Genomic DNA, 13,421 nt, shown 5'->3' on the forward strand with positions numbered 1-13,421 from the left:
ACTCAGGCGTTAGGTGGGCAGCTGGCAACAGAAAGTCTGATTCTTAGTCCCCGGCACTCAAGGAGCTTGAGGTGAATGAGCCTCGGGAACACACGTGGGGCCTGCAGACCGGCCTCCTCATCTGCTCAGCTCTGGTGCTAATGCAAGACAGAGGTGTCTCTCCGGTAGAATTAAAAGCCCCCAGAAGCACTGGGTTTTCAACAGAGCCTCCCTTCTAACAGAAAAGCAAAAACTGTGAAAACGAGGTTCTGTGATACTTGTTGTACTTTTCCAGGCTTCCATAGGCAACCCAACATTTATCTACACGTATTTTGTTCACCATCTCTCTGTACTTTTTATCCTGGAAAAAAGACAGGCTCTCTCTATCCTGCAGATGAATGAGGCCTTTGATGTCATGCAAATGTTAGCTCTGGGCCAAATGCGTCTGATCCTGAAAGTATTACACGTAGAGAATTAGAGATTTAAATGCATTGACCATTTTTATTTTGCTATGCGGAAACATACATTCACCAGGGGCTGTGCGATGCAGTTGACAGTGAAATGGAGAATATATCTTCTTGAAGGCTATTTATAACTCAATGCTAGATAGTTTAATTACAGTGGAAATTCTGTACAGTTTAAGGCTTGGCTCTGAACTAGATTGTAAATATGGACCAGATTTGGAAATAAAACACTTTTTTCAAGTAAAAAAAGAAAATTAAAAAAAATACAAGGAAGGAGAAATGAAGAAAGAAAAAACAAAAGCAACTGAAGCCCAACGAGTTTTCCTGGAGTGAAGTCTCATCATTACAGTAAACTAACAAAAATACCGGTTTTCTTTCCAAAATAATGACATTTTACATATTTAGGACTCGTCAGGGTACCCTGGGAAGCTTTCCAGACTGAACACGGACCAAAGCAGACGACAGGGAAGAAATCACATTAATATGCTAAAATCAGTACTACCTTGTAACGAATTAAATTAGATTACACAAAGCTGGATTGTGAGCATTAAATATTTCCGGAGAGTCATTACTGTTGATGGGTGAGAGTAATAAACCAGAGGAAACAAATAACAAGATTCAAGTTGTTTACTGAATAAACTCGGTTATTGGCACATCTAATCTGGGAAAAACCTGACACAGCGGACCTAGACAGCTTCTAGCAGTTTAGGGTAATCTTCGTTGATCTGTAAACAAAAGATGTGTCACCTAAGAAATTGCAGTTTTGTTTAGACTTTAGCCATCATCAGCTATGAAAGGCATGGACTGTTTCGTGTGTTACATGAGATCACGGTTTCTATTGTTGGTTATGAACGTGCAGGTGGAGCTGAGAACGGAGACACGGTGTGAAAAGTAAAAATGCTGCTCTTTTTGTAACTGTATTGTTGCTTCATGCAATATTGGTTTAGTGGTGCTGATTCAGATTGCTTTATTATGGGAAGATCTCTCTGCCAGTGTCTTTATTAAATGGTCAAAGTCAGTTCTTCTGGATTGAAATTGTCCACAGGCAGATACAAGTCAGTGGGTTAGAAGAGGGAACGCCATATAGATTCTGGTTTTTCCTAATGGTTTGCATGACTGGCTTCGTGTACAGCCTAGGTTATTCCTGTAGAAGAGAGATTTGATCAGTTACTCATTTGAGAATATATGAGAGTTTCCCTCAGACTGAAGTCAGGTGGCAAGTATCTTACAAGGTTATTAAATGCTCTTCTGGACAAGATACTGTAAAACACCAGTGTATGTCATGGATAGGCTTCTTCTGAAATAACCTCATCATTACCCAAGTGGCTGACCTCACTGAAGAGAAACTTTTTCTTTTTTTGCTTTCCTTCTTAATTTGAATATGATGAGTGCATTTTATATTTTTCTTTTGAGAGAAGCCACTTTATCAATCTAGGTTTCTTAAACCAATGTTAGAGAACTAACTTCCTTTACACAGGTAGAGCATTTAAGAGACTTTTATTACATAACCAAGTGTGCAAGGAGCTGCATTCAGCACTCAAAGCCCTCCAAGGATGTTCAGTGCTCATCAAGTTCTGGCGGGCGGGTTAGTATGCATGACAAGTCTGAGCACACACACGAGATTCGGTCTGCTTGTGATGCTGGCCAAACAGCAGCTGGAAAGGCATGCATTTCCTGAAGGAAAGCAGGACCACAAGACTGCATTTTTGCCTCCTCCTGAGACACAGTGCTACGCTTGGGGGAAAAAAAAAATTCCCAAAGAATATAGGAAAATAGATAACATCCACAGTAAGAGTGAGTGGTTTGGTTTCAAATTGTAAAACAAAGCAAAACAAAAGCTTAAACAGGCCAGAACCAAACACAGTTGAAGAAGCAGCTAACAATGGGATAATGCTGGCATCAGAATGGGCGTCATTTCATTCCCCTAGTTTTTGGAACGCACAAATTGCACCTCTCAGAACAAAACCATATTAGAGCTGATTAGGCTACATGGCCAGTAAAATAAAACAAACATGACCTTTCAGACCTGGCTAATGAGAGGAGCATGGACTAAAAGGAAGACATGCAGGACCAGGCAAGCAGACTCTGCTTTCTCTTTATCCTCTAGCTGGCAGGGGGAACATCAAAAGTCCATAGTATGGAGCCTGTAAATCTGAAACAAACCAGTATCCGCAAACCAATTCTCCATCCTCTGGATACCCAGCCCTGAAAATGCCAGTGAGAGAAAAAGGAGAAAAGGAGGAGGTGAAGGGAGGGAGAGAGGGAAGCCCCGGGCCACATGCCAGCCGAGGCCAAGCCTGGAGAAGCAGCACCCGCCTCTTACCTGGGCTCAGTCTTCTCCATCCTCCGGGCTGATCTCTGTCTCTTTATGGACCACTACTTTGGTCACTGACATGTCAGGATGCTGCTCTTTGGCCTCTTTAATTGCCTGAGCCAGCGCCTATCCCCGGGAGATCACAGGAGGGCAGAGACAAAAAGGAGGTGGAACATGCATGATCAGAGCAAGGAGGAGACTCACGAGCTGGATCTATCTACACAATTCACAAATGGAGCACAACGACTGCCAAGGGGCTTATACGCTGTGTGCTGGAAAGTTAACTCGGAAACCGTTCCACTACAGGCTGGACTGAGGGCAGCTCTGGGCAAAGTAGGGCCAGCCGGTGTTTCTCGTGGCTCCCCGCCAGGGCATCCACCCTCTCTCACGAGATACCTGGTCATGGTCAATGTCCGCGTCTCCAGTGATGACGATTCGCTTCTCAATCCTCGTCTCTGAAATGCCTCCTTTCACAGTCTGAAAGCAACAGACAAGTGTTATGACTTTACCATCCCTGTTGACTGGGGGAAATGGTAGAAAATGCTGACTCAGCTTTAAGTAGCTTCATTTATTCTTTAAAAGTGGACACGGACTCCTATGGCAGTTATTTACAACCGTTAATTTCAGAAGTGAAGACAGAATAGATTCCTTTGGGTTTGGCTGGCTGGTGATTCTGAAACGTCTGTCATATGCGAAGCAAGGGAGCTAAGTACTACGCCAAGGGCGTTGGAACACATGTTCCTAAGCAGAACTCGGCAGGTGAGGCTAGAAGCATCAGAAACACAGCAGCTGTGAGAGCTCCAAGGCAGTGCCTGGCATCCTGGTATTCATGTCCTGGGGGTTCTGCACGGACACCTCCATGGATCTGTTCCCAGTCCACTTACTTTGGTGATGTGGGTGGTGGTCGTGGTGCTGGTGGTTTCAGATGTGATGGTCTGCGCACTCATGAGCACACCTGGCTCCAAGTCAGCACCGAGATCGACCTAAGCAAGCCAAGCAGGAGACACGACACATTACCTCTCCAGGACGCCTGCTCTGTTGCTTGAGGGCATGGTGATGACTTAGTTATCTGCACAATCTCTGTGCTTCCCTGATAGCCCTGAGCGCTGCCACTGACTCTAGACTGGACCAAACACGGCCGCTGTGAACTATTATTAAAAGCCAGGACTACAAAAGATCAAAATATAAGAAAATCCTTCTTGGGAGGTCCCTGGTGGTCTAGCAGTTAGGATTAGATGCTTTCACTGCAGTGGTCCAGATTCAACCACTGGAAGAAGAACTGAGATCCTACAAGCTGTGCTGTGCAAACAAATTAAAAGAAAAAAAAAAATTCTACCCAACCAATCCTAAAGGAAATCAACCATAAATAATCACTGGAAGGACTGATGCTGAAGCTGAAGCTCCAATACTTTGGCCATTACACCTGATGCAAAGAGCTGACACAATGGAAAAGACCCCGATGCTGGGAAAGATTGAAGGCAGGAGGAGAAGGGGATGACAGAGGATGAGATAGTTGGATGACATCACTGATTCAACAGATGTTGAGTTTGAGCAAACTCCAGGAGAGAGTGGACAGTGAAGGACAGGGAAGCCTGGTGTGCTGCAGTCTCTGGGGTTGCAGAGTTGGACACAACTTAGCAACTGAACAACAACAACCACCACCTTATTTATGAGATTTATGTGGGAAGTTTGTAGAGGATGTGGCACATAATAGGCTTACTAAATGGTCACTATTGTTAAAAACAACAAAAACAAAAAAAAACACAGGACTTCAGAAGTGTAAGCAGGGGCTGGTGGAACTAGCGCTTTTCCTTATCTAAACAATGAGGGAGATAAGATTTCTGAGCCTCTTTCTACATTTTGGCTTCCCTCATAGCTCAGTTGGTAAAGAATCCACCTGTAATGCAGGAGACCCCGGTTCGATTCCTAGGTTGGGAAGATCTGCTGGAGAAGGGATAGGCTACCCACTCCAGTATTCTTGGGCTTTCCTTGTGGCTCAGCTGGTAAAGAATCCACCTGCAATGTGGGGAGACCTGGGTTCAATCCCTGGGTTGGAAAGATCCCCTGGAGAAGGGAAAGGCTACTCAACTCCAGTTTTCTGGCCTGGAGAATTCCACGAGCTGTATAGTTGGGGTTGCAAAGAGTTTGACATGACTGAGTGACTTTGACTTCACGTCTACATTTTCAGACATGTGAAGACCTGCTTAAGTCACCTGCTCTTCCTTGACCAGTAATAAAGTTACAATTATTGCACTGTTTTTGATAGAGACAATTGGGTCCTCTGAGTCTTCTCATAGATTCAGTATCATGTAATTACACTTAGGGCTTCCATGGTAGCTCAGACAGTAAAGAATCTGCCTGCAATGCAGGAGACCCAGATTCAATCCCTGGGTCGGGAAGGTCTCCGGAGAAGGGAATGACTACCCACTCCAGTATTCTTGCCTGGAGAATCCCATGGACAGAGAAGCCTGGCAGGTTACAACCCATGGGGTTGCAAAGAGTTGGACATGACTGAGTAACACTTTCACTAATTACGCTTAGGTGCACGAAGTCATGCATGGGGTAAAACAGGTGCCAGGGCTCTGGGCTTCATAGACTGTCTTACCTGTGATGATTCATATGTTATGGTTTTTGTTTCTGTGTGAACTACCGGCACTTCCTTGGTAGAAATTTCTAGCTTTACTTCTCCTGGTGAAACGCTGCCAAAGCTGATGGTTTCTGTCTTCACAGTTGAAGACTATACCAACGGGAGGGAAGCAGAGTGGTTCTTAAATTTTGCACAGACACATATATTTTCCCCCTCCCCTCTTGGTGGCTATATAAGCACAGGTTAGTATGAAATAAATGTTTATGTATTACATGGGGGTAAGTTGGGGAATGAGGCATAAAACAGATATATGTGAGTCTCCCAGAATTCATATGGAATGTTCCAGGTAAAGGAAAACATTTTGAAGGAAATTGAAAAAACACCCACATTTTTATATTCCCTCTTTTCTATCTCAAGAACTAATTTTAATAGATTAAAAACCATAAATTAGCCTTTTATTGAATAACTTCTTAGAGAAAAGGAGCAAGTAATAAGACATTGAACCACCCCTGCCTACATATACTTCTGGAATCTCAATAAAAGAAAAGAAAGAATAAATTCTAGCACTTGGTACTTGGGCAAGCCTGGCTATGGCCCTTCTGGATAAGTATACTGATCAGAAATAGATCTATCAAGTTTTCTGATATCTTGGCTGGCCATGCATCTCCCAGGTTTCCTGCCAATTACGGTAATTACAAGAGTAAGAACCATTTCCTGGAACTGTAGATTATTAATCATCATAATCTATGTTTGCATGTGATCCCAAAGATGAAAACCAGCACAGAGACCCACAATTGCCATGCAAGAAGGCAGTTAAGAGGAGAAACAAACTGCTCTTGGAAAAGGAAGAAAATTATCAACACATAGCCCCGCCTTTACACTTAACTAAATTTTAGGGACTTGCTTTAGTGCTCCAAGGAATATTAACTATTAGTTACCTCAAAATGAGGTTTTTGTTCCAAAGTTTCTGAAACGTGGACGGCTGCAGTCTGCTCCTCCTCTGGCTCACAGGAAGCAGTGGCCATTTCGTCCTGCTCCACAACAACTTTATCGGCCACCTCCCCTTTCTCCTCCTTTGCCCCCTCAGTAAGAGCCGAGCCCTCCTTCTCTTTTGCGCCAGAAGCATCAGCAGGTGCTGCCTGGGTCGCAGTGTCCGCGTCATCTCCAGCCACGTAACAAGCATCCCCGCTCGCATGCACATTCATCACGTGTCTCTCCTCCACCAGCACCGTTTCCTGCACAACCTTCTCTACACTCGGTGGCTGGGGCTGCTGGGCTGTTTCCGTCTCTATATCGCTGGACTCCATCTTGGTTTCTGTTTTCTGCATGGGAAAAAAAAAAAAAATTGTGGCGTCAGCATGACTTTCCACCAAGAAAAGGTCAAAAGGCAAAAAAAACAAAAGAAGCCACTCACTGGGGTACCTGTGCTTATACCCGGCAGCACTGACAGAAAATATAATTTAGCTTTCATCCCCCCCACCAGAATCTCTGATACCCCAAAACACACACTCAAACTTGTGCTGCTCCTTTGGGATGTCGCAAAAGAAACAGAATGCTGTATGAAATGCAATTGAAAAATCAAAACAAAACGAAAGCATTGGGGCACATGCCTATCAGTCTTGGCGGCTTCTCCAGACCTAACAGATGACATAAGATGCTTTAAAAATTAAATGCTGTTAAAATGTGTCAGCAAGATTACTTTCTGAACATCTGAAGTATGTTCTTATAATGGAACTGAAGACATGTGATGTATATGTGGGGCAGGCACAGAGGGGTGGAAGTGAAGACCCTCTTAGGTATTTAAGGCAAAGCCACCTGGATAGAAAACACACACACACACACACACACATCAAAAAGGCATAAAGAAAAGGCAAAAAGGCAGAGAGGGGACACGGGGCATGGAAACAAATGGCCACCTGCACCCAGCTTTGAGAAGTGGAAGTGACCGCGCCTATGAACTCTGTCGGTTTTCTCGCGGACTCTAATAAGCTGAGGATTTCTGAGCCGTCCATGAGCTTTTCGCCAGAAGTCTGTTTGGTCTGAGTGAACAGAGAAATGGAGAGTCAGGCACAGTGGTTGGGACACATGTGGGCATGTACACATTCACAGCTGGTGAGACACAACGGTGGGCGTGGGACCCAGGGCGAGGGATGGCAGGAGCTACAGAAAGGGAGGGGAAACAGCCAGTCATCAGGGTGAGCAGGGGCTCTGGTTCGGGAAAGCAGAGAGAGTTCCTGGGTTGGGGCGGTGCCGGGTGAAGCAGATCCTTTCCTGGCCCCGCAAGGCCGGCAGCACCACCCCACCTCGGGGACAAGAGCTGAAATAAAACGGCAGGTGTCTCAAGGTGCACGTCGGACGGCGTGGTGACTTTTAACCATGAAAACAACCAAAAAGCTTGGGTTGGCGGCTCTCAACATAAGCCAAACAGCCAGAGAAACGGAAAGGCTGGGGTGGAAGGGCTGCCTCTGCAAACAGTCATGCTGGAATCGGAAACGGCGGCCCAAAGGCAGCCCTGGTTACCACGACTTGGGATGCAGCTGACTCGGTGACGACATAACGGGCAGTGGCGACAGTGACGGCCGGCTCCTGCGAGTACCTCCACTCGGACAGGCTCTTCTTTCGGGGACCAAAGGGCCCCACCTTCAAGGCCTCGGCCTCGGGCTCCGCTCGGCCCAGTCGTGGGCCCTCCAGGCCAGCATCCCTCCTGGGCACCTGGGCTTTCCCCACAGCATCGTCCTCCGGGCTCTGCTGTCGGGACTCGGCTTCCTTGATGGGGGCCAGCGACTCTGACAGCCTCCGCTTTGGGGTGTGGACCTCAGCCCCTCTCCTGGCCCTGTCCTCGGTCACAGCTCTGAGGACCTCGAACTCGGCCAGGACAAGGGGGGTCTTTATGGACTCGGCCAGTCCCCGCTCCACAGTGGAGGGTGACACCACCTTCTCGCCTTCTCTGCCTTTTCCGGTCATCGTGACAATTTTTCCGGACACGGTGTCATAGGACTTTCCGAGAGTGTATATCTTCTGCTTGTTCTCTTCCTTCAAGTGCATTTCTTGGGCCAAGTCTTCGAAGCTCTGCACTTCCATGGTGCTCGATCCTAAGAGGTCGGTGGGGATGTCACCAGTTCTACTGCTCAAGGTCACCACCTTGTACGTCACAGTCTTTTTCGAATCACCATCAGCTACCTCAGTGGGCACTTTGTCTACAATAACCCAATCCTCTGTGCCCTATATTTGAAATATAAAAGCTAAATTAGAAATTCTGATGGTATTTCATTTCTAAAATAAGAATCCCTTAAAAAAGGCAATCTAGATGAGAGCTACACTCGGGTCTGGGAGGTGAGTGTCCAGGGCAGGGGTTGTGATCTATTAATTACGGCTGCAATCTCTTCTCATCTGAAATGTATTAACTCTAGCCTTCAACTCAGAGTACGGTCTATTGTAGACCTGCAGTTTCAGATTTCTTGAAACACTTTAGTGGTAAATTTTGCAAGGAATATATCTGATCTTGTACTCAATGTCTGATCGTTTTGTATTTCAAGATTATAAAACCTTTTTGAAGCTGTTGTACATGTTATTCAGCTTTACTCAGGTGGACACAGAAAAGACTGTTTTCCATGTGAAATAGAACACTGCACTTCACATCTGTTGTTCTCACAAAGTACGTGCCAGCATTTCCACAAACTTCTGTGAAAATCATTTTCCGTGTTTGTGAATTATATTTCCTTATATGGGTGCTGGAATCCACTCTAGCACTTATTATCCATAAATAGAGTGCACCTGTGTTCCAGGCATGGTAATGAACCATTTTCCACTGTTAGCACATTGTTCAGAGCCTCTTAAAAAAATTGGCTATACTTGTCTGCACACTGTTCCGAACTTATTTACAACCAAAGTTCATTGTCTCAGGAGTTTCTTTGACAGTTTCCTTAGTGTTAGTCCCAAAAAGGCAGAAGAAATGGGAGTTATGAAACTTCTGTATTTGGGAAGCCTATGCAGAGGTTAGCAGGTGACTTAGTCTAACAGGTTACAGAAGGAAGAGAAACCAAGCCAGGAGCAGGGAGTGCCTTGCTTGACATTTTGATCTCGGATGTTTTTTACTTTTTTATTTATCCTTGCCTGAAAACTTTAAGCTAGAATTGGAGGGGGTGGGGCTTAAGAAAGAAGATTACAGACCCATCTATAGACTGGTGCTGGATTAAATGCAATGAATTGAAAAATAACCTCAAGGGTCGACGGGACAGTTTTCTGGAAAATGATTTGACGAGAGGTAACCACAGAGATTGCTGAGTCTCCTTCCTGAATTTTCTGTGTCACACTCCGCTAGTGGGAAAACCAATAAAAGTTCAGAACTTTCAAAGTCAATCAAGGTCATCTGAATTACCATGGCTCTATGGGTGAAAGAGACAGTAAAAAGGCCCAATAATATCATTACAAACTATAATCATGATGCTTCAATGACCAAACACAGACATAATCACTGAGAAGCAAAGGCCACAAAGAAACGATGGCTAACGGATAACCAAAATAGTAAGAAAATTCCCTATTTTCCCTCCCCGGAATCTAGGCAAAAATGATATACCTACCTTGGTGGCAAGCAAGGTAAGTTTTAAAAGGAAAAACTAAAGATATTTGAATGACACTGAAATCTGAAGAGCAATTCCCTCTGATTCCTTAATGTTTGTTTTTTACCTGAGACTCAAAGAATGGAGAGCTTCCTTGCTGCAAAAATAGAACCTTTTCTGAAATCTCCCTTTCTTCTTCAGTCTGTTTGAATAAAGGGGGTTGGGTGGGAGAGGAGGAAGCAGACAGTTTCCAAAAAAGCAAGTTAGGAAGAGAGCTCTTTTCTTGTGCTACACATATAATAGTCATTCATTTCTTTTCCCCAGAAGAATTACTGTCTGTTAATTTGGAAAATTAATGTCAAAGTTGAATAATTATTTCCAAAGTGAAACAGATTATTCTGTGACTCTCTGGTGTTTTTAGAACTCAAACATTTCTCATTTCTACAAACACAGAACATGCAAGGGTGGAATAAAGGACTTCCTGGAGTCTCAATAGGTGCTTATATGGCTGTCATCTGCAATACTGTAGAAATGAGTATTCAAATGAAAATGCTAAGATTAAGAAAAATAAGTTGGGAATAAATCCTCACTTCCATTTTTGACAAATTCTTGATCATATTCTGCACTGAAGAGCTGCCTGATGCAGAGGAAGGAAATGCACATGGATCACTGTATTACCTACTAATCTGAAATACCCAGCCTAGCTTGAGGTCTTTACTCTACAGATAAACATAAAATATTCTCAAGATTATAGCTTTATTTGAACTTTTATAACATGGTGAGTAATTCTGAAAAGTCAGCTTCAGAATATCTTGGTGAAGAATTAAGTACTTCAAATCGTACTCATCTTTAACATATAAACTTAAGAAAAACATTACACATGTCATGTTAAAATAGGTGTTTTCCTTTCACCTGTTTTTCTTTCTTTAGTATTAAAAATGCATAATTCAAGGGACAATACATTAATTACTGAGCCTGTCTCTCTGCACAGGCTCGGTAGCTAATAAAACTCCACAGAATAATGATAGAAAGGACATTTTAGTAAAGCCATTTAAAAATAATAACAGAGTTAAGAGGATCTAGATGAACGGAACTTTGAAAATAAACCTTCTTGCTGTTTGTTAAACAGTATAATTTTATCAGAGGTATTTAAAATTCCTATGTATGTGTTTACAAAGCTTTCAGTACTCTACTTAATCATTTTCCTGCAAGAGGTTATAGAGGAGCATCTGGAATGTTCTCCAGAAGGGCCTGCTGACAGATTCTGATAGCACTGCTCTCAGATGCTCCTTTTAAATAAGGAACAAAGAAGACGTTTTGAAGGGGAAAAAAAATTTCTGTCCTGCCCCATTTTGGAGAAAGATATTGGAAGAGACAAAATGTACCCTGTGGCATCATTAAATGTGGATTTATGCTTTAAACTTTCAATCAGAGCCTCTTTTTCCAACAGAAATAAGAAACAGGAAGGAAAGGTTGAAATTATAGGTACTTTTCAGAATACCAAGACTAGGCTTCTAATTATAATCACTGAGCTAAATGTTTTTCCTAGGATGAAAGCGTAAAAAAAAAGACCCAGCAGCAGTAAAACAGTGGTTTTCAGCATATCCTGTTATCTGACATCAACTAATTTAAAAACGTCTGTGTCTGTAATTAAAAATGTCCACATGGTCTGCATTCAGAACTGTGCCTATACGTATATATACACCCTATAACAGAAAAGGGTAACATGAGGGGACAAGTATTACCATTAATCCTATGTATGATCGACTCCAACCCAGTGAGTTTGACTAAAGAGAAGTGAAGAGTTATTGATAAAGAAAAGCTAGTGATTGAGACATTTACTAGGGGTTAAGACAGAGTCTGCCTGCAATGCAGGAGACCAGGGTTTGATCCCTGGGTAGGGAAGATCCCCTGGAGAAGGAAATGGTAACCCACTCCAGTACTCTTGCCTGGAAAATCCTATGGATGGAGGGGCCTGGTGGGATATAGTCTATGGGGTCTGAAAGAGTTGAACCCAACTGAGCGACTTCACTTTCAAGACAGAGTCAGATGCACACTCTATTTCATTTAGTTACTTAAACATTCATGTCTGTGTCATAATTGGTACACAAGGCCCTATAGTGGCCTGCAAAATTCACAGAGCTGTTACTTGCTCATAAGGGTCTCTATGGAGCTGTGACTTTCATTTCTGCTTAGGTTGAGGGTTCTCAAATTTGGTTGTGCATTACAATTATGTGGAGAGCTTTTAAGTAAGATGAAGGTGAAAGAGGAGAGTGAAAAAGTTGGCTTAAAACTCAACATTCAGAAAACGAAGATCATGGCATCTGGTCCCATCACTTCATGGGAAGTAGATGGGGAAACAGTGGAAACAGTGTCAGACTTTATTTTTGGGGGCTCCAAAATCACTGCAGATGGTGACTGCAGCCATGAAATTAAAAGACGCTTACTCCTTGGAAGAAAAGTTATGACCAACCTAGATAGCATATTCAAAAGCAGAGACATTACTTTGCCAACAAAGGTCCATCTAGTCAAGGCTATGGTTTTTCCAGTGGTCATGTATGGATGTGAGAGTTGGACTGTGAAGAAAGCTGAGCGCCAAAGAATTGATGCTTTTGAACTGTGGTGTTAGAGAAGACTCTTGAGAGTCCCTTGGACTGCAAGAAGATCCAACCAGTCCATTCTGAAGGAGATCAGCCCTGGGATTTCTTTGGAAGGAATGATGCTAAAGCTGAACTCCAGTACTTTGGCCACCTCATGCGAAGAGCTGACTCATTGGAAAAGACTCTGATGCTGGGAGGGATTGGGGGCAGGAGGAGAAGGGGACGACAGAGGATGAGATGGCTGGATGGCATCACTGACTTGATGGATGTGAGTCTGAGTGAACTCTGGGAGTTGGTGATGGACAGGGAGGCCTGGTGTGCTGCGATTCATGGGGTTGCAAAGAGCTGGACACGACTGAGTGACTGAACTGAACTGAACTGAATGTGTGAAGTGCACCTCTAATTAAATCAGACTCTGATGCAGAACCCAGGTATCAGTAGTTTAAAGTCTTGTAGGTGATCCAGAGTTGCACCCCAAAGTCTAAATGCAAAGTCACAGAAGTCAGATTCAAGAGAATAAAGATGATTCTCTCTAGCATGTATAGATGATCCATGGTGAATGGATTTTTCTTTTTTTGCCCAATTTAAGGGCCATCTGAGACCTGAATAGCAAAAGTAAACTTGGATAAGAAAGCAGAAAAGTGCATAGAGCTGATTCTAGGTATTCATGACAATTATGGTCTATACAGTTGCCATGAACACTGAATCAGTGAACACTGGACTAGTGAATGCTGAACAATGGCTCCTAAGGGAAAGACAGTCAGGTTCCTGGGTGCCTCTGGCCATGAAATTTTCATCAACTGATCAATGCATAACCTTGTTTTATGTGTGTTTCTGTTTAAAGACCACTTCTTTAATATATATTATTGATCCATTAACACTGAACTCACAGTCAGCAGCACTGTAACTTAATCCTGA

The 13,421-nt window shown here is 43.5% G+C and overlaps 1 protein-coding gene across 17 annotated transcripts in view; it reads right to left on the reverse strand.

The window, feature by feature from the left end:
• Positions 1-460: 460 nt before the first annotated feature.
• Positions 461-13,421, reverse strand: part of EPB41L3 (erythrocyte membrane protein band 4.1 like 3) — a 145,952-nt gene continuing 132,991 nt past the window's right edge. For 6 of the 17 annotated variants that reach the window (XM_061399880.1, XM_061399883.1, XM_061399881.1 and 3 more), the window contains 8 exons: positions 7,865-8,566; positions 7,261-7,383; positions 6,283-6,666; positions 5,363-5,494; positions 3,642-3,740; positions 3,154-3,234; positions 2,767-2,883; positions 461-1,587 (listed from right to left, as the gene is read on the reverse strand). In XM_061399880.1, the coding sequence (XP_061255864.1) occupies positions 2,773-2,883; positions 3,154-3,234; positions 3,642-3,740; positions 5,363-5,494; positions 6,283-6,666; positions 7,261-7,383; positions 7,865-8,566 (1,632 nt within the window). In that variant the 3' untranslated portion in view covers positions 461-1,587; positions 2,767-2,772. The remainder of the gene's footprint in view (positions 1,588-2,766; positions 2,884-3,153; positions 3,235-3,641; positions 3,741-5,362; positions 5,495-6,282; positions 6,667-7,260; positions 7,384-7,864; positions 8,567-13,421) is intronic. The other 11 variants (XM_061399891.1, XM_061399890.1, XM_061399885.1 and 8 more) reach the window with 2 other exon arrangements.

The sequence above is a fragment of the Bos javanicus genome, chromosome 24 (genome assembly GCF_032452875.1).
Source record: "Bos javanicus breed banteng chromosome 24, ARS-OSU_banteng_1.0, whole genome shotgun sequence".
NCBI classification, from domain to species: domain Eukaryota; kingdom Metazoa; phylum Chordata; class Mammalia; order Artiodactyla; family Bovidae; genus Bos; species Bos javanicus.